The 21,490-nt window shown below is 38.5% G+C and overlaps 2 protein-coding genes across 5 annotated transcripts in view; both read left to right on the top strand.

Annotated features, from left to right (window-relative positions):
- ERBIN (erbb2 interacting protein) overlaps positions 1–10,396 on the top strand; it is a 116,921-nt gene extending 106,525 nt beyond the window's left edge. For 2 of the 3 annotated variants that reach the window (XM_089495035.1, XM_089495024.1), the window contains 4 exons: positions 1,263–1,472; positions 1,904–1,996; positions 4,572–4,646; positions 6,519–10,396. In XM_089495035.1, the coding sequence (XP_089351161.1) occupies positions 1,263–1,472; positions 1,904–1,996; positions 4,572–4,646; positions 6,519–6,623 (483 nt within the window). In that variant the 3' untranslated portion in view covers positions 6,624–10,396. The remainder of the gene's footprint in view (positions 1–1,262; positions 1,473–1,903; positions 1,997–4,571; positions 4,647–6,518) is intronic. The other variant, XR_016277754.1, reaches the window with a different exon arrangement.
- Positions 10,397–15,170: 4,774 nt separating this feature from the next.
- The window catches only part of SREK1 (splicing regulatory glutamic acid and lysine rich protein 1), a 39,978-nt gene continuing 33,658 nt past the window's right edge, over positions 15,171–21,490 (top strand). The window contains exons 1-2 of one of the 2 annotated variants that reach the window (XM_089495006.1): positions 15,171–15,346; positions 20,143–20,276. In XM_089495006.1, coding sequence (XP_089351132.1) covers positions 15,186–15,346; positions 20,143–20,276 — 295 coding nt within the window. In that variant the 5' untranslated portion in view covers positions 15,171–15,185. Of the gene's footprint in view, positions 15,347–20,142; positions 20,277–21,490 lie in introns of those variants that run through there. The other variant, XM_089495015.1, reaches the window with a different exon arrangement.

The raw sequence follows: 21,490 nt of genomic DNA, 5'->3' as shown, positions 1-21,490 counted from the left end.
TTCTACTTCTCATGATCACTTTTACATGTATCCCTTTATCGCGGGGGTAGGCAGCTGTGTAGGGAATTGGAACCAGTTTTTCCCTCCAATAATCTCCCAAAAACTGCAGTAGGATGTTGGTGGTGTATTGGAGATGATGTCACATCACTTCTGGTCTATATTTTTGGGAGGTTTTCAACATCTTTTCTTGGGGTTGGGGGAGCATTTACAAACAATTTTACTGGATTTTGAGCCATTTGGGGGTGAAAATCACCTGAAAATTGGCCTGGAAGAATTAAGAGGAGGATGTGCAGAGATTCTGAGGAACTGCCAGGGGAAAACTTGTGGGCCTTAACAGTGTTGTTCAAGGCCTCATATATTTCACTTGAAGTAATTTCAGATTAGTTTTTTTTCTACTGCAGTAGCTCTGCCACATGCAGTTTTGCCAGTGGTTCATATGATATTCCACTTGGAATTCCATGTTTTGCCATTGCTCTCCCTCTAGCAAAGCCATTCTGGAAGATCCATTAGCAGCAAAATATGTTTTGATTGGTAGTGTAAAAGCTGTCTGAAAGCATCCATGGATACACTTTTCTATTACAGACTTCCTTTTCATTGTTAGCCATATGGGTTAGGCCCTCCAGTTTTGTGGAAGGTAATCATTACTTAGCCAATAAACATTTTGTCTAGATATGAAATCTCCCCTGTAAGCATGCTATGACCAAACATATTTAGCATTTCAACATGATTTTTTTTAAATTGAAAAGTATATGAATACTTCCACTAGAAAGTATTCTAGTAGAATAGAGCACAAGCATGGTGTAGTGGCTTGAGTGTTGGACAATGACTCTGGAGATCAGAGTTCGATTCCCAGATTAGCCATGAAACTCACTGGGTGACTGTGAACAAGTCACATGCTCTCAGCCTCATGGGAAGGCAATGGCAGAGCTCCGCTGGACAACTCTTGCCAGGAAAATTCCATGATAGGGTTGCCTTAGGGTCACCATAAGTCAAAAATGACTTGAAGGCACACAACAACAAACTTGCACTAGAACAATTCCCAGCTGAAATTGACTCCTTTAGTCCTTTAGGAGTGGGGCACTTTATGATATTAAAAAAATAAATTAATTAAAATTGGTTTATTATTCCATTTGGTTCTACATTAGAAAATCCAATGTTCATATTTTAAAACAGTTTGCAAGCTTTCCAAAATATATCACCTGAGCCTGAAAAATCTAAATAGCAGGAATAAAATGTTTCTTAAGGATATTTCATTTATTCAGATGCCTTTGACAAATGGGCAGATGTGCCAGCCCCCAAGACCTCAGGCAAACTACAGTCAAGTCCATCATCCTGTACCCCAAGCATCTGTGGCAAGACATCCTTCTAGAGAGCAACTGATTGATTATCTGATGCTTAAAGTTGCTCATCAACCTTCCTATACTCAGGCCCAAGGTCCACCCAGACAATGTCATGAGTTGTCAAAGCAGGAGGTAAGAATAAAAATTATGTTTACCAATACATTCTCAGATTGATGTCACGATGTATTTCAAGCATTTAGCATAGTTCAAAGGTATAGCCTTTGAAATATTGTTGCCTGTAGTTTATTATGACACTATGGGCATCTTCTATTTAGCCCTCCAAAATGATGGTGACATGTGGTCTTTATTGCTGATATTTGTGCTCTCCTTTCAACTTAAAATGTCCCTGAAGAGATTTCACAGAACCAATTTGGATAATATAGAACATGATGAAAATATAGAAACAAACTGGTAAAATGTGTAAACTGACAAAAGAAATTAAGCAGCAAAAAGAAAGATAATAAATACTACTCATGTATAAGGATGATTAAATGGCTTTCCCCCCACCTTAGATTTGAACATGTAATTAAGCCTGTTTCTAAATTTACTGTTTTACATTCTAGATGCGAGTGAGAATCGAAAAGGATCCAGAGCTTGGATTTAGTATATCAGGAGGAATTGGTGGTAGAGGAAATCCCTTCAGGCCTGATGATGATGTGAGTATTAAACAGATCCATTTGTTTTAAAATGATGTTTACATTTTCATTTTGAAAGGCACTGTGTGGAAAAGTAAAATTTATTCTATATAACTAAACAGACAAAACTTGAAAATGTATGTTACATTTCTCACTCTCACTAGCATGTATGCTTACTATGTTGCTGGGTATCCTTCCCCACCATGGCATTGCCTTTCCATAGAAGTGGGGTTGCATGCTCCCTGTGAGGCAAGAGGCTATCCTGACAGTATAGGATAGGATCTCCCATGTCAGGCAGGTTTTTGCTGAGGAGCCAGAATAAATGTACATCAAAGTCAACAGGTTAACAACAATAATTCTCAACTTAAAGGAGTACCTCCTACCAAAATTTCCCCTCCTTCAGAGCTGTACATTATAAGGCTTCCCAGTAGAGTATTCCATCCAACATTTCTTCCTGTGTTCTGGTTTCTTTTCCATCCCACACACACTATTCCATGACTACTGGGATTCTGAATCCTGATTTGGCTTTCTCTTTCTTTTTAATATCTTGGATTTGTAAAAATAATCTTGCTGCTTTGGCAAATTTTGGGATTCCCCTAAGCATCCTAATTGGTCAATGACCTCATTTTGGTGAAAACACCCAGGATATTTTGTTTTTCCACTAGCTGTTGCCAACGAACTTTATACCAGCACAATGAAGGTAGAAGCAGTGATTCATACAGACATGTTAGCTCAGTACTGTACCTTCTTTGTGTTGATTGTATCCCAATCTTTTGTTGTATGCAGTACAACTATTTTAATGCCTCTGTATCACCAATTAGTGTGCCAAGAACTTTTCAGAGTTTTTTGCAGTATGTCAGATTATAAAATGAAATGATAAAAGAAGGCATGTTTGTACAGCGTTCTTCCCACTTTCCTACTTGTGACATCCAACTAGTTATAAGGGCACTATGAAATAGTTATAAGGGCTGTATGAAAAGAGTGAGTTAATACTCAAAAGTCTTAAACATTTTTTGTAATGATTAGACATTTGAATTAAGAAATTGGAATTTGACAGAGGTTTAAATGTCAACGATTGTGTAAAAGGATGGGAATATGAAAAAAGAGGTAATAAATTCATACTGAACAATATGGAAATTGAACATAAATTGAACAAAACTAAAATAAAGCAGAAATGTGAGCTGTGTGTGTGTGTGTGTGTGTGTGTGTGTGTGTGTGTGTGTGTATATATATATATATATATAAAAAGTATGAAATACAGGAATTTGTCTTACAAAAGAGGTATCTCAAAGTTGGAAAGTGTGTCATTTCCATGTTCACAGAAAAGGAAAGGAAGTCTTTTAATTGTAATTTTTAGTTAAATGTTTGTTTATTTGTATAGTTTGTTGTATGTATTTTTTAAATACTTTTTTTAAAAAGAGAGAGTAAAAATTTTCTGGGGATAATCCCTCATTCCTGGTTTTCTGAGAATGAGAAGAGACAATAAGCAGCAGTAGCCTTTAGGAAACACTTCCTACAGTACACAGAGTTTAGTGATGCAAAATATTGTCTGCAATCTTGTTTGCTTGTTCATCAAGAAAGAGTGTATTAGCATGAAGAACATTTATTTTAAAATCATCCCCTTGCATGGCATGTTATACCATGGTTTTTAAACCAGAGAGCACTTTTAAGAGATTGATGTATTGTATTCTGTGAAGTAGAGAGTTCTGGTTGGCCTTTCAATCATATCTCCTAAGTGAATTTTTCCACAGTTGATGAATTGTGCCTTTCTGGTTATGAAAGTTATGGAATGCTTTAGGATTGGTAGCTTTTACATGGTATGGACTGGTTAGTTTTGGGGAAGATTGGCTAGGACCAGTATGGTATTGGAATATGAGTTTCATGTCTGTGGAAGAAATCTAGGAAGACAAGAAGTGTTGCCTAAGCAAATCTTACAAGAAGTTAGCAAGCAGAAGAAACATGTCCTCTAACCTATTGTAATTATTTTTTTCGATGTTATAAAATATGTTTTTTGTTACTAATGTATCATAGGGGAGGGGACCAGGTGGTACATTTTGTATAGGGCAATAATTTTTGTTAGCTGTAATTTATTAGACCTCCTGACTAGGCACACTTTATGTAAGAGTTTTACAAATCATTTACTGTTATATATTAAATTATGCATGGGTTTCCTTTTCATTATGCTTGGAAGTATTTAGTCCCCATGTGGTTTTCCAAGTTTTTACAAGATGAGAATTATATTCTTGGTAACGTCTAGAAGCAACCAACCTAGCCCTGGGTGTTTCAGGGTTTTAGCTGCCCCTTTTGTCTTGCACTTAAATCTCTTATTCCGATTTTATATCCTCAGTTAGTTGGCTCAGTAGTTGGATGGTACCCAAGTAGGTTACAGAAAGCCTAAATTCACTTAGACCTTGGATTTATAGTGTGTACAATCCCTGGGTGTGTGAGGCTTTGAAACAAAATTAAAAACTCAGGCTTAGTGCAGGTGTACAGTATCTGTTCCTGATATGAATAATGAGTATCTACTCAGTATAAATAAATATTTGTGTATTTATTTCAAACCAAACAATATATTTTATTTTTTATTTGCCTGAAGGGTATATTTGTAACCAGAGTACAACCTGAAGGACCAGCATCCAAGTTGTTGCAGCCAGGTGATAAAATTATTCAGGTAATGTAAATTTAAAATAATTTGGTAATTATCTATATTGATGCAGTGCCTCTCCCTGAAAGATTTTCTATCCTCTCTCACCTCCTGATCTTCTGTCATTTTTGCCCATTCAAATTCTGAAGTTTCCACATTTAGCTTCTTCCTATTGTTACCTCATTTGTTCCAAAACACATAAAGGAATCTGGTAGCATCTTGAACATGATTTTTCTAGCACAGGCTTTCATGGACACAGCCCACTTCTTCCCAATTGGTTTCAAAGGTATTATTGGATTCCTTTGTGTCTTTTTAATGCTAAAAAACAACATGGCTATCTCTTTGAATACTTCTTCATTTGCTGCAACCTCAAATCCCAACTTCACTGGTTTACCGCATCCACTTGGTATTGTTTATTTCCCGGTGCCTAGCTCTTGAATACTTCCAGTGGTAAATCAGCTGTGGATTCTAACAATTTATACTCCAGGTGTGAATTTGCATGAGTGAAAGTTTCTCCACTTTATTCCTGCAATAATAATTTTTAAAAAACTGCCCAAAGAAACATTACATGCTAGAATACTTTCCCCTCTCAGAAAATTTGGTATTTTGTGTGTAGTAATTGTTTAAAAAATTGAAGATATGAAATCATGTGAGTCCCCACCTACCTTCTGAAATGTTAACAGTCCAGACACAAACTTGTCACCTTATCTGTTGTGAGACCTGGAGATGTTAAGATCCTTGATTGATCTTTACTATTTTAAATACCTTTTTTATTCTTTTGTACAGCTTTACTAGCCAAGGAGTGTATATTACATCAGCTTTCTCAATATACAGTATATTTCTTTTTGATGGCCTTTTAAATCATGATACTTTGCCCTCTATTCAACAATAACAATTCTACACTTCTCTTTCCATCATTCCTTATTTTCCTTGCATGCCACTTAACAAGATGATGCCTAGCTCTTGCCTAGGCCAGAGTTCTCAGTATGTAACTCTCCCAGATCTGTTATAGGTATATACACTGAGGATATACCATTTATATTTCTATTATGATAATGTCCTTTACCTTTGTATTGAACATTTTGATTTCAAGGCAGAGAGAGTAAGAAAAAACTGAACATTAAGTATTTATTTATTTATTTATTTATTTATTTATTTAAAGTATTTCTGTATTACGTACCAAGCCACAAGGGATCCTGGGGCAATGAACAACTAAAAACAATATCAAGATTAAAACATTATTAAAGCACATTAAAATACTTTTAAAAAACTCCCAAGTCAGTCTAAAAACAATCCTAGAATCCAGTTTTGAAACACTGCATGCCATGCAGAAAATCTTGATTTTGGTTGCCTGCTGGAAGCTTAAAAAAGATGGGGGCAGCCTAACTGCCCAATAGAAAACCCTATTGTATGTACCTAACAACCTAACTTCACAAGGTGATGGGACATGCAGTAAGGGCCTCCTATGAACATCTCAGAATTTCTGGCATGCTCATATGGGAGGAAGTGGCCTTTCAGATATTTTGACCTAAATATTAACACTTGCACCTGGAATTGAGCGTGGAAGCAAAGTTGACACAAGTGCAGTTCTTGCAGGACCAGTGTTATATCCTCCTTGAAATGCATACCCAACACTAGTCCGGCTGCTGCATTTTGCACTAGCAGCGGCTTCTGAACATTTTTCAAGGGCAGCCCCACATGGAGTGCATTATAGTAGTCTAATCAAGATGTAATAAGCTGTTGCCAGCTCTGCCTTCTTCAATAAAGGGCACAGTTGGTATACCAGCCCAAGCTGGGTAAAATAATCATATAAATAACTTTGTTGTTGTTGTTGTTGTGTGCCTTCAGGTCCTGAAAAGATATTGCTTTGCACTTACCAGGATTTAATTTTGTTTCCAGGCTAATGGGTATAGCTTCATCAATATTGACCATGGACATGCGGTATCTTTACTAAAGACTTTCCAGAACACGGTGGAACTCATCATTGTTCGAGAATTTTCTTAAATACTGTGGAGGAATGGCAGATGTCCGTGTAATCCTCCAAAGGACTTGTGGGAAACTGAATATTTTGATTATTTTTATATACAAAAACTTTTAAAATTATGTACAGTAATAAAATAATGAACTTGTGGTTATGGGGGAAAACCACTGTAAAGGACATAGATGAAACAGATTTGAAAATGCAACTGGCAACAGACATTGTAGCAAAGAGTGATCACTCCTCCAAGAACAAACCTGTGGTGTATTTTGTACAGATGGTAGGTTTATTTTTGGATAATTCATATACATTACTAAACTTTCTGTACATGGAGCCTCCATTGTATCCAGTGGACAGATGGCAGGGCTTTCTGTCCTGTAGCAGTTTGTTGCCTTTATTTTTTTTGTTCACCTCATTTTACTGTCTTCGTTGAAACCACTTCTGTAGATGTGGATAAGAGATTTGAAATGTTGGCTTTGCTACGTGCTTATTTGTATAGATGAATGGGTAGACGGAAAGTGGGGCTGGCTGGATTAATTTTAAAGGCCAGGTACAATGGCTATGAAAGTATGGGATTAAGAAAGGAAGGGTGGAAATGAGTTTACATGAGAATGTATATCTACCAATAGAAAAAAAATGCAATAAAATGTGATGTCTTTTTAGGGAGACTATAAATACACTTCTGGGAGTTCTACAGGACTGGCTCATATCACATCCACTGACTGTCTTATTTCCTGTGTGCAATTCAATTTTGAGTGTTTGTTTTTGATCACACAACTTTTTTTTCTTTTCATTTGTGCTGTGGAGTTTTACTAAGACAATACTCTGTGCAACAAAAATCCCCACTTTTGTGCAAAAGGGTGATTTTCTTCTGCCTTGTATTAAATACTCCATATTCAATTTAGGTCCAAAACACACTGCAGAAATAATCCAGTTTGAGACTGCTTTAACTACCCTGGCTCAATACTAGGGAATTTTATTCAATATAAAATCATACATACCATTAATACATGCTTTCACACCTTTCATAACTGCGTTTTCATTACAATTACAGTTAATCTCAACATCCTGAACGTTACCTCAATCTCACCACTCACTACCCTGTTTATTTACCTATTAATATCTATAACACCTTTATTTTATTTCTGTCACCCACACAATAAAACACAACTTTAGCTTTCTCTCTTTCTTTCTTACTTTAATTCCATCTTCTTCCTCTGATTACCTATATTCTTTCTTGTATTCTTTTGTCTGTCTTAATTCTTTTCATTTGCTGTGGATTTTCTTTTTTTATGCCCAAATTTCTTTACCATTTACATTACCATTTTCATATGATTTTTTTCTCTTCTCTCTCTCCATTTTTTATTTCCTTAGTATATACAAAAAGTTTTCTGCCCATTTTACATGTTGTTGTTTTTTTAATATCCGTTAAAAGACTGCTTTAACTGTCCTGGCTCAATGCGAGAGAATTCTGGGAACTGTAGTTTTGTAAGACATTTAGCCCTCTTTGTCAGAGAGTTCTGGTGCCATGGTAAACTACAGTTCCCAGAATTCCCTAGCACTGAGTCAGGGCAGTTAAAGTGGTCTCAAACTGGATTATTTCTGCAGTGTGTTTTGCACCTTAGAGGATTATTATTTTTTAAATAATGAAACTGAAATGGCCAGTTTTTTGTTGTTGGTTTTTTACTAAGTTGCCTGTGTGCAACCCATCACATGTGCATGCCACATGTATATAACACATGTGCATGTTCCAGATCTCTATCATTATTTTGCCATGAAAAGCGCCATTCTTTTTAATGGGGCTCGTGGCAGTGAACCCTGTGAGGATTGGGCTGCCCAGGGTTTAATGGTTCAAGAAGGGTTAGGAAAAGGTGTCTTGATTTTATTTGGCCTTGAATTGCCTTGTTGTACTGAAAGGAAACAATACGTATGGAGCTAAGCAACCAAAGCCAGTTTTTTTCGTGAAACTGTTGCACAGTGATGAGGGAAATGCTGTTGGAAAGTTGTAGAGCAAAGGGATGGGTACTTGAAACCCATAGGTTTGTAATGATCTTTCTCAAAGGGCTTTTCCTACAGGTGACATTAAATGTGAACTAGACACTTCAGAGTCATTAAAGGGTTTCTAAGTATATTAATGTAATAGTGATTTACCACAGGCTGCCTTTGTTCTTTATTACTTGTATAAAATATTGGATTATACATAATTAATTTTGTTTATGACAAACATTATGCTTATTTTCCTCTTTTTTCCTTGTATAACAGATATGAAATTGCCTAACTTGTTGGATAATAAGTAATACATGGTTATTATGGACCAGAGAAAAGTGCCATAGAAGACCAATAACTGTTTTTTAAAGTCAAATGATTAACCATCATTGGAGCAATAGTCAGTAACTACAATTTTTAATAAATAGAAATTGGCAGATTTAAAAAGAGATCTAGCAAAAACACCAGCCTATTGTAGTTATTTGGAAAGACTTGCTGAAATAGAAAGGAAGCTGCATATAGTCAGTACTTTCTAAGTATATAAACTTCAGTGATATTGCACTTCAAAGAAGTTATCAACTGCATATTGTAATGTGTATAGTTTTTAATAATTTTAATTGAAACCCTTTAACAACTCTTTGTACATTAATTTTAGTTCATTACATTAATATTTACATAGGAATTGATTTTTATATTAGCAGAAATGTGCTGTATTTTGGTAAAATTTACTTATTTTCTGTGTGCGCAGTTTAACCTTTAAAGAAAAAACAAGAAACATAGCTATATAATGGCAGGCTTCAGTGTTACCTTGCTTCTAAAAGTGTCTTCTTTTTAATTTCTCTACTTTTTATTGACAGCTGAAAAATTGACATTCATCCATTTTAATGATATTAGTAACCTCAGCATTTTAAAGGGAATATAAACAGATCAGTCTTAATCTGACCTGAGACATCAAACTATAATTATGAGGAAAATATAAAGTCCTAAATCAGAACTGATTCTTTATTGATCATGGACTTTGTTTTTGTATACAAGATATCAGTTTGAAATAGGGTGTTGAAATAATGGCATTTCATATCAAACAATAAGTATTTGTAACCTATGCTATTCAAATTTAATTAAAATTTGTGTATAACAATTCTGCCAGAATTATCATAGCTTGTAGGAAGAATTTAAAGAGGTTTGGTGCTTTTAATTTGTTGCAAAAAAAGAAAACTATCCTTGAAACAAAATATTCTTGATAGCTGTCGTCTCCTGGGGGAAACAAGGCATTTTTAAATGTGATATTCTGTTTGTGTTGGGAGATGGTCAAAATATTTCTCTTGAGAGAGACTCTGGAAAGTAGTGGCCGGAATGCATGGAAAGTATTCTGACGCTATTGATTGTTAATGTTTCTAATCTTATCAATTAAGATATATCTGCAGACTTTGGCGTTGAACAAATTAAATGTTTTGTCAGGTCCATATTCTTTCACAACAGTTCATTAAAGAATCAGTTCAAATGAAAATTCTGGTTAAAAAACCCAAATATTTATTGTGTAAATATTTTTTTTTTACTTTTTTGACTAGCGTTTCAGAAATGTGTATATACTTGAACACATCCTATGAACACAATCATAGCAATAAGCAAAACACAGAATCAAGCCTTTATCATTAATTTGCTGTGTACTACTTTTTAAAAAAGTAATTATTTCCTTGTCATCAGCTATGTAATGTTTTTATTGATCACCATTTAGTCATCATTCCAAAATTTTGTATATAATTAAATTGTTTCTGAAGTAACACATGGAGAATAGATAATAAACTAATGCTCTTTAAAACTCTGTGTAATTTTAGTGACTTCACTTTATATCAGTTACCAGTTTGCCTGAGCTGTTCAGTTTCTGCTCTGTGACAACTGAGTTCTCAGATTTTTCTCTGTTCAAGAAGCAGATGATTGGATTAGGCAGAATGAGTTAAGGCATAATTTCACATGGTTAGCTGGGAAGCAGTGTGTGCCCTATTTCCAAGAAGCCATTCTCAAAAGAGCATATAGGTGAAACAGCAGTCTGCTTTTACCATGAGTAGCAGTAAGTCCCTCTATAGGGAGAAGAACGTTTCCAAATCTCCTCATGACAAGACTTTCTTCTAGAATGCTATCTTTTTTTTCTTTACAGTTTTCCGTGGCTAAATCCATCAACTATCTTTGTTTGTTGGGAGTATTGCATTTGCAAAACTACAGATTTGTGTTCCTGGACATTGCTTCTTTAACAGAAACTTTGGCCCCAGGTGCAGAAATACTGTACTCATGTATAAGTCTAGAAATTTAGGATAAAAAATTGACCCAAAAAACCTGAGTGGATTTATCCACTGGTCAATGTAAGTACTGTATTTTAACGTGTGTTTGTGTGTGTGTGTGTGTGTGTGTAGTGAAAGGCAAGAGCTTAATCTGCCGTGGACGCACTGACTCCCTTCTACTCTCCCAGTCATCCATCCTTTAGTATGTACACAAATAGTTATGTCTCCTGGAATCTACAGGTCATATCAAAATCCATAATTTGGCCCCCAAAATGTGCTCTTGACCTATATGAGGCTGACTTATAGGCGACTATATACGGTAACTGGGAAAGAATCCACTTCAGAAAAAGAAGAGCAATTCAGTCAACGTGTTTAAGGAAACAGTTTATTCAATATGAACACTAGGTACGTGTGAAATGACACAACCAGATTTACTTCAATACGTAAAGCAAAATTTATTCAGATGTTGTTACTTTCTTTCAGCAGCCTCTACTTTTCTTATGATTTTCATTTTGGTGGCCAAACACTTGATTTGTGATTTTCTTTTGACATATTGGAAGAAGCTAGTGAGACAGGCTAGTCTGCTTTCCTCTGTTCTGTGTTTTGCTATTCATATATGTTCAGTAAAGGATTATGGAGGCATCTGGTGCTTACCTTTATTTATTTATTTATTTATTTAGGTATTTATTTCCCGCCCTTCAGCCCTAATGGCTCTCAGGGTGGCTTACAATTATTGTTTTTAATCAGGCAGTTCCCTGCCCTCAGGCTTACAATCTAAAAGACACGAAACAAAAGGAGAAGGGAAAGGTCAACAGAATACCTTGTCTGTTGTAGGCAGGCAAGCACAAGTACAATAGGATCAGGTAGAGCAAAATACCATTCTTTCCCAGCTCAAGCATTATTAAAAATTATTTACTGCAGACACACTACACTGCTGCAACACAATGCCAAAAGTCTGTGTTTCTCCAGTATTCCTTCATCATCCTCCCAATGCCAATAATGATAAAAACATCCTGCTAGACAGAGGACAGGAAGAAAGCAAAGCTGTACAGAGCTTTAAAAATACTGTAAAAATGAGTTTATCACACTATTTATTTACTGAATTTATATCTCATGGGATTCAAAGCAGCTGAAGTTTGCCGAAATATGCCTGTATATTGAAGACAATTTTGAACCTGCATCACAACTATACTTTTTTTGGAAGGCTTGCATCCTCACCAAAACATGACTAAAATAATATAAGATATGAACTTGCCAAAATCAGAGTTTTTTCTGGCTCCAAGGCTTGACCTTTTCCTAGATGTAGTGCTGCAGAAGCGAGACTGTAAATTACCCCAAGATGGTCTTGTTTTTGTTTCTTAAACCAGCGAAGAGGTGAAATGTCTTGCCAGTTTTATCCCTCCATATGTCCTAATCCCAATACTCATATGATATGAAGCGTCCTTAGACAAGAGTAGCCAATTGTGATGGATTGTGGAAGGTACAGTTTAAAATATCTAAAGCAGGGGTAGGCAACCTTTTTGAGCCGGGGGCCGGGTTGCTGTCCCTCAGACAACTGGGGGGCTGAAGCCAAAAAATAAATAATTAAATAATTATAAACCAGGACAAATGTAGGACAAAATTTTCAAATGGAAGACACTTTTTTTAAAAAAATGGAGGACATGTGAAAAAATTTGCTGTTTTTTTTTTTAAATGTTAGTATAAATGCATGTTTATGAGGCTTCTATAGACAATTGCCCCCCAAAGGCCCCGTCGGCAATCGGCGGCAGGACTGGGCTGGGGCTGGTCCCAAGGGCTTGCCGGCCCGCATCCGGCCCGCGGGCCGCAGGTTGCCTACCCCTGATCTAAAGGGCACCCCTATCCAAACCTGGCATAAAACATAGCTTTCCAGGAAGGCAGTAGTACAAAAATCTTAATAGGTTCACAATAAATTATCCTCTAGTGCTGTCTCTTCTATCTTGTAGTCACTTTGGAATCAGAAAGGTGCTGGACATCCCTAGACTTAAGTTAGCAGCCTATGTACAACTTGGATAAATTGACATACCTGATGTACCAATTTTTTGAGAAATTAGTAGCAGCCTCTACAACATTTAGTACTTAAGTCTTTTAGGGCAGTTACACTAGCACTGTTTCACTTCTGAATAGGTAGTACATGCCTAAGTTTAAAGCAGTAAATCAGGAAGAGATTATATTGAATTAAATACCTATTACTCTCAATATGTGTAAGTTTGCAACCTGCTCTGGGGTGTATCCACACTGTAGAAATGTAATTTGACGCTGCCTTATTGGCTATGGCACAATCCTGCAGAATCCTGGGCTTTGTAGAGGCACCAGAATTCTGGCAGAGAAGACTAGAGTCCTTGTAAAACTATAAATCCCAGCCTTAGTTCAGCACCTGCAATAGAAATTATTTTAAGAGATTTAGCGAAGGCAGACGTACAAGCAGGAATTCAAGTCAACATTTCATAGTCAGAATTTATTAAATGGAATGAATTTTTCTAATTTAAGCAATTTATCAAACACAAATAATTTTAGTAATTTAATTAATTTGATTAATCAACTAGATTCAGTAATTCAATTAGCTAATGAAAAATTAAATAGATGGGAATGAATTCATTGAATAGGAATAATTCAATACAATCAAAATTTCATATGTGGGAACAAAAATTAAATTCTGGAATGCAAAGTAAAAAGACATTGCAAAGTAAGAAAGACGTGTCTTATTGCCCCACCGATAAGACACTGAATTATAAAGAGAAGAAAGAGAAGACGAAGCAAGTATTTATTGCTGCAAGCAACACAGTTAATAGAAAATATTCCAATGAAATTTTGTAAAGACTCCATTTACAGGAAAATTACTGTTTGGAGAGAAGGCCTTAAACAAGCTCTAAGCAGAGGGCAAGGATAAGAACCAAGCACTTGAAGCAACTCAAAAGAAAGAAAAATGATGGGAAACATTTCAGAAATTATCCTTACTCTTTTCAAGGGGGAAGAGGTTTCCAAAGCCACAGATATTAATACTGGAAACGAGAGCTGCCAGATTGGGGTTCTGCACTTTGCACTGATTCAGGAACAAAATGTGCACAAAAAGTACATATAGACAATGTGTCAGTAAAGGCATAATTAGACAACCAAGGGGGATCTTGATCTCAGAAACGGATAAGCTTGGACAGTTCACACTACAGTTTTACAGTGCTATTATTCCCGCCTTAACTGCCATGGCTGCCTCCCGTGGAAGCCTGGGATCTGCAGTTTAGGAAAGCGGAACATAAGGGTTCTCAGTAAGAGAGCTATTAGGCCTCACAGAACTACAACTCCCAGGACTCCACAGCAAGTAAAATGGAATAATAGCACTATAACAATGTAGTGTCATAAAGACTAATCATCTTAGACACACACATACATACAAAAAGATCTTTGCTTCATGGCTAAACCGAACGTTTAGGCTGCACACGCACTGCAGAAATAATCCAGTTTGATACTACTTTAACTGCCATGGCTCAGTACTATAGAATGTATAGTTTTGTGACATATTTAGCTTTCTCAGAGAGCTCTGGTGCCACGACAAACTACATTTCCCAGAATTCCACAGCATGGAACCACGGCATTTAAAGCGGTGTCAAACCTGCATTATTTCTGTAGTGCGGACGCAGATTTCGGTCCAAAAACATTGCAGAAATCATCCAGTTTGCAACCGATTTAACTGCACATGCTCAATGTTAGGGAATTCTGGGAACTGTAGTTTTGTGAGACATTGAGCCTTCTCTGACAGAGTTCTGATGACACAATAAACTACGATTCCCAGGATTCTCCAGCACTTAGCAGGGAAGTTAAAGCAGTCTCAAACTGGATTGTTTTCTGCAGAGTGTTTTGGACCTTAGAGTCAAAATACACACTGAATTCTACGAGACACTTGAGTTTTGTGAGACATTTAGCCTTCTCTGTGAGAGAGAGCTATGATGCCACAACAAACTGCAATTCCCAGGATTCCCCAGCACTGAATCAAGGCAGTTAAAGCAGTCTCAAACTGGATTATTTCCTGAAGTGTGTTTTGGACCTCAGAGAGTCAAAATCCACACTGAGTTCTGTGAGACATTTGAATTTTGTGAAACATTTAGCTTTCTCTAGCGCTGGTGTCACAATAAACTACAACTCCCAGCATTCTCTGCGGGAGGCAACGTGGACGCTCTAGGAAGCCGTCTCCGTAGGCGCGCGGACGCTCTAGGAAAGCCCGCCCCGCGCTCTGTGGTGACTTCCGTCTTTCCGCTTCCGTGCGCTGGTCGGCCGAGGCAGAGCAGAGGAGTTGCAGCCACTGCCGCCGCCATCATGATGAACAGCGGCGGGATCGGGGTCCCTCTGGGCTTCCCTTTGACGCCGACTTCGGTGATCCAAGTCACCAACTTATCCTCGGCGGTCACCAGCGAGCAGATGAGGACGCTCTTCGGTTTCCTAGGCGACATCGAGGAGCTGCGCCTCTACCCTCCGGAGTAAGCGAGCGAGAAGGGGCCTCGGGGCCATAGAGAGGGGCGGGAGGGAGCGTCCTTGGAGGGAGAGAGTGCGTAGCGAACGGCAGCGATGCCTCCGCCGCCATTTTGGTTGTGGGCAAGCGGACGCGAGTGGATGGGACGCCTCCGCTCGGCTGCCAGGAGTTAAGATGGCGGCCGTCAACGGTTGTTTAACCGTCATCAACCTTTTTATTTCTCCTTTCTCCTCAGTGTCTCTCAGTGTGGCTCCTGAGGGACAAGCCCCTCTGGGGACCCCTCTGGGGACCCAGGTCCCTCTGCTGCAGGGAGGGCTCAGCCCTCTTTTCAATAGCGTTTCCTCTTCCTTTAGTGTATGGTTTTTTATTTTTATCCTGCCTTTCTCCCAAGTTGGGACCCAAGGCGGCTCACAACACACACAGACATAAACGCATCAGAGCCACACTGCAGGATTAATGCGGTTTGACACCCCTTTAACCAGTATGGCTCCATCCCATGGGATCCTGGGACTTGTAGTTTGCTGTGACATCAGCGCCCTCTGCAAGAGAAGGCTAAACGTCTGACGAAGCTGCAAATCCCAGAATTCCATAGCACTGAGCCATTGCAAGGAGTGCCAGTGATTCTGCAGTGTGACAGAATTCATGTTCACTCTCTCAGCCCCATCTTTCTCTTTTTCTTCAATGGCTTTAAAATAAACATCAGAGATGTTTGTTGCTGTTTTAGATGTTAGTAAGATAGCGGCAGACTGAATTCTGACTGTTGCAAATAGTTTTATACCCTTGTAGTAATGTAGTGTTTGCTCTTCTGTTAAGAGCAAAGCATGGACGATTAAACACCCACCTGCATTATGACAGTTACATGGATCACTTCTTGTCAGAGTCTGTCATTACAAGTTTATGTTCCTCTTAAGTGTTTCTCACAAGGAAACATCAAGTAATGTTGAATGAATGAATGAATGAAACTTTATTTCTATACCGCCGTTCCTACGATCACGGCGGTTTACAACGTGATGAAATACAAAATACAACACAATAACCCCCCCCCATGTTAAAACAATAGAAAAACAACATTAAAATCCATCATTCATTCCAATAGTTAAAACCAATTAAAAACAATAAAACAATCCAAATACAATCCAAAGCAATCACCCAATGTGAACACAATGTGCAGGAGAGAATGGCAGTCAGGGCATGTGGGGGAAGGCTTGGCGAAACAGGTGCGTCTTAAGATTTTTCTTGAAAGACTCGAGGGAGGAGGCTGAGCGGAGCTCATCAGGGAGAGAGTTCCAAGACTGTGGGGCAACAGCAGAGAAAGCCCTTTGCGTAGTCGCAGCATATCTCATCTTAGGAACTCTCAAGAGTTTTCTCCCACCTGACCTGAGAGTGCGGGGCGGATTATATGGGGAGAGGTGGTCCTCCAAGTACTCTGGGCCCAAGCCATTTAGGGCTTTATAGGTAACGACCAACACCTTGTATTGCGCCCGGAAGCGAATAGGCAGCCAATGCAGATCTTTCAAAATAGGTGTTATGTGGCTGGCCCTGGAACTGCCAGTGACCAGCCTGGCTGCCATATTCTGAACCAGCTGTAGCTTCCAGGTTTGGTACAAGGGTTGTTAAATGGTTTGTGCTAGCATACATTTACACTTTGAGATTAATTGGAATTAGACGCAGTGTATATCTTGCCAAATGCCTAGAGGTTCCTCAGACTAAAGACATAAAACTTGTAGACATTTTGACAGCAAAGACAGGATGCTAAGGAAAGGACATTTCATATCCAATATATTGACATATTACTTCCAGTTGGGAAAAAATAGGCCAGATCAGGGTAGGAATAATATGGCCCTTCAGATGATTTCAGCTTCTAGTTTTCCTTGTGCTCACTAGTGACTTTATTGCACAGGGGAAATTGGGGGCCTAACAAGGCATTTTCTCTGGACAGTCACATGATTGAGGCAAAGATTTTCCAACAATGTCACGATTAGAGAGGACTTTTCCTGGAAAGGACCAGGAATGCCTCAGCAACACATGAATGATTTGTTGCTGGAGCATTTTTCCTGGGCTAAGTCCTCTCTAAGCGTGACGTCGTTGGAAAATCTTTGCCTCAGTCGTGCGACTGTCCAGGGAAAATGCCTTGTTAAACCCCCAATTTTCACCCGTGGTGAAGTTCTAGGACTGATTTGACTTGCTGTCCAACAGCATTTGGCAAGCTGGGAGTTTCCCTTCCATGCTAAATTGGATTTAGCCCCAAATAGGGTAGACCCATTGAATCAAAATAAGGCAGCTCTCTCCTGAGTCCGGTCAGTTCAACAGTAGCATGACTCTGAAAATATAATGTTGAATTTTGAAATGAGTGGTTCAGTTATTCCAGGGGTAGGCAACCTTTTTGAGCCGGGGGCCGGGTTGCTGTCCCTCAGACAACTGGGGGGCCGAAGCCAAAAAAATAAATAATGAAATAATTAAAAAAAATTAAATATATAAATAAACCAGGACAAATGTAGGACAAAATTTTCAAATGCAAGACACTTTTTTTAAAAAAATGGAGGACACGCAAAATTTTTTGCTGATTTTTAAAAAAAATGTTAATATAAATGCATGATTCTGAGGCTTCTATAGACAATTGCCCCCAAAGGCCCCGGCGGCAATCGGCGGCAGGACCAGGCTGGGGCCGGTCCCAAGGCCTTGCCGGGCCGCATCCAGCCCGCGGGCCGCAGGTTGCCTACCCCTGAGTTATTCAGTAGTAGTGTGAATGCTTGTTTGTCAGACAGCAACTTTCCTAGACTAATTTTATTTGTTTTTTGTTGTTGCTGCTGCATGCTTGCAAGTGTAGCCGTCTTCATCTGGCCATCTGCCTGTTTGCATAAAAGTACAGTTTGCCCTCCATATCATGGATTTCTTATCCACGGATTCAAGCATCCATGGCATAAAAGCATAAATTCCAAAAAGCAAACCTTGATTTTGCCATTTATATAAGGACACCGATTTATAATGCCATTGTATTTAATGGGACTTGAGTATCCACAGATTTTGGTATATGTGGAGTCAGGGCGACGGGTCCTGAAACCAAATGTCTGCCGATACCAAAAGCTCACTGTACAGTCGTCTGAGTCACTTACAGTCAGATCATCACAACTGCTCATAAAATTTAGGCCAGTTATTATTTAGAAATAAGAATTGCCTTACTGGATGAGGCTAAGCTCTGTTTAGTTCAACATGCAGTTCAAAAGTGGCTTGTCAGAGGTTTCTAGAAACTCAAAATCTTATGAGTAGGATACTGATGGGCAGCTTTTGTTTTATCTGCCAGCTTGTATAGCAGGGGTGGGTGAAGTGCAGCCTGTGATCCCCCTAGAAGCACATGCTGCTAGCAGGTCCTGGGTCAGCGCAGGGACCAACCCAGGTGAGCCCCAGGGCTAGAAAAGCACAGGCTCAGCCATGCTATCCTGAACAGTCTGCTCAGCCCCTCTTAAGCCATAGGCCTGTTACAGACAGCCAAAATAAAGCTGCTTCGCGTCACAGTGGAGGTATGGTGTTTCAATGATGCATGCGTCCTAAGAGTCCAGAAGTCACACCAAAGCCACACTCCAGCCTGGAGTGTGGCTTTGGTGTGGCTTCTGGACTCTTAGGACACATGCATCATTGAAACACCATACCTCCACTGTGACGCGAAGCAGCTTTATTTTGGCTGTCTGTAACAGGCCATAGTATCTTTAGGGATAGAATACAAAGATTTAGCTGATGCCTTTGTGCACAGACAACCATAATTAAAACTGGACTTGCCACTTCATTTCCAAACACAAAGGATTTTGAATTTGAATTTACTTCCTCACACGCCAATGGCATATATAGGTCTGTCTCTGGCTTTCCATTCCACCAAATGCTTCTGAGGAAGTAGACTTAAATCTATAAAAGCTCATGCTGCCAATTGCTTTCTTTCAGTTAGTCTCAAAGGTGCTGCAAGGTCTCTCTGCATACTGTCTTTAGGGAGGGCTTTCTCTCACAGGCAAGGACACTAGGAAAAGTCACCTTGGTTGTTGCTTGTAGCCTATGGACTGCCTCCTAAGGAAGGCTAAATTGGCTGCCTCTCAGCTTTCTTTTTGCCTGCAGGGAAAGGCTTTTTTTTTTATTAAAATAGACCTTCACTGGTTGGGGAAGGATGTTCAATGGGTGTGATGTCTTTTTAAATATATGTTGAACCTGTTTATAATTAGTTTAAATTAATGTGTAATTGTTTTAATTTTATTGTTTAAGTGTGGCAACATGTGGCCCTTGAGACCCAAGTTTATGGCTCCTGAACTGTCAAAAACTCCCAAACCCCAAAATACAAAATGTTGTTTTTGCATCAATTTTGGTTTCCTCCCTTCCCCAAAATGGCCAGATGAGCTCAAAATTGGCTGCAGATGTAGTTATTTTCTTTCCCCACCCCCAGAGCCCTCTTGACCCCCCAGAATAGATTAATTCCATTAATCATCCTAAATTATACTGCTGAGGTGAAAGAATTTTGGAGTAAACAGGAATAGATTTTTGTCTAAAAGGAGTATGCTTAGTATTCAAAATAAATTTCTGAATCCAGTGGCATAACAATATGGTGTTCCTCATATAAAATTGGAATTTATACTTTTTTTGAATGTTTTCAAGCCGTGGATGCTAAAATCCATAGATAAAGAGGGTCAGCTGTACAGCCTGATCCCTTAACTGTAGAACATAATGTTTGCACCAATCCAAAATGAACTAAGATTTTCTGGAAATAACATGCATTCACTTCATGTTTTTGCAGTCTGTAGCACTGATGTTTTCTTTTTCTTTCAGCAACGCACCACTTGCTTTTTCCTCCAAAGTATGTTATATTAAGTTTCGAGAATCATCAAGTGTTGGTGTGGCCCAGCATCTTACAAACACGGTTTTTATTGACAGAGCTCTGATAGTTGTGCCCTGTGCAGAAGGTTGGTATTTCAGTAATGTTTTTGTTATGTTAGTCTCTTCTGTCAGTTTGTTGCTTTTTTTTCTACAGTAACTAGAATGGAGTCATACTATGTGTGTCTTTGCTTTTCTTGTAACCAAATTTTGTTTGAGGGAATTGGAAAGGATTACAATTTTTCAAAGAGAATAATTTTGCCTTGATTGTTTTTTCATATGACTGGATGTCTTCTCTTGCAAGATTTGGTTGGGTTGCATTGATCCTTTGCAAGGATGAACATTTGCTGCTTTCACTAAAACTACATATGGAGACCTTCATTCTAAAATTTTGTGGTTGCCATCTGCCTGATAAAGTGGAATCGTACAGAATTGGGCAACAAAGCTTGAACCGAAGCTACATTAGGAGTGTTTTGTGACATATTTAAAATTACCTTTGGAACAACGAGAGTGAGAATATTACTTTCTTATCTGGTTGAAAGGTGAATTTCTCAGGTGCCAATAAGACCTGTAATACAGGTTTACCTCAGTTGACACAGTAGATGTGTTCCTGAGTATTATTTCTTTAACAGAAAAGTTGGTACCAGAAGAAGAAACAACATGGAAAGAATAGGGATAGGTTCCTGTACCACAAAAAAGAAGAGAGCCTCAACATTTGAAATATATATATATATTTAATTCAAAACTAAGCAGTATGCACATATGAAATCAAATAACCAGGACAGGTAACCCTTGCATTAGTCAAAACCAAACCAAACCAAACAAAACAAAACCCTTTAAAAGTGTAAAGATCACTTGAAAACTTCTTCCAAAATGCATCCAGGGATGATTTTTCATTTTACTAGTCTCCAGTCATGATTTCCATGTATGAACAAACTTATATGCTTCTTTAACATTGTAGGGAAGAGGGATAGATGGTGAGGCAAGCTTATCTATTTTCCTCTCTGGTGTTAACACATGCTCAGCAAAGGATTCTGGAAGCAGTTGTTCATCTTGTTTGTTTATCTAGCTCCAGTAGGCTCAGTTAGAGCAGAATCCATCCTTTCCTAGCTTAAGCTTTTATTGCATGGTTTACTGCAGACATGCTGCTGCAACCCAGCACTGAAAGTCTCTGTTTCTGCAGCCTTTGTATCTATCCACTGCTAGTGCTGCTTAAAAAAACCCATACTGCTAGGACAAAGAGGAAAGGTGGAGCGGGGAGATATGAAAAGACTTTGGCCCTGAACAGATGGACCAAGCCCGT

Source organism: Sceloporus occidentalis, unplaced genomic scaffold (genome assembly GCF_023333645.1).
Source record: "Sceloporus occidentalis isolate IW3139 unplaced genomic scaffold, rSceOcc1.0.p SCAF_1, whole genome shotgun sequence".
Taxonomy (NCBI): Eukaryota; Metazoa; Chordata; class Lepidosauria; order Squamata; family Phrynosomatidae; genus Sceloporus; species Sceloporus occidentalis.
The sequence above is the reverse complement of the archived record's forward strand: the minus strand, read 5'-3'. Positions and strand labels throughout refer to the sequence as shown.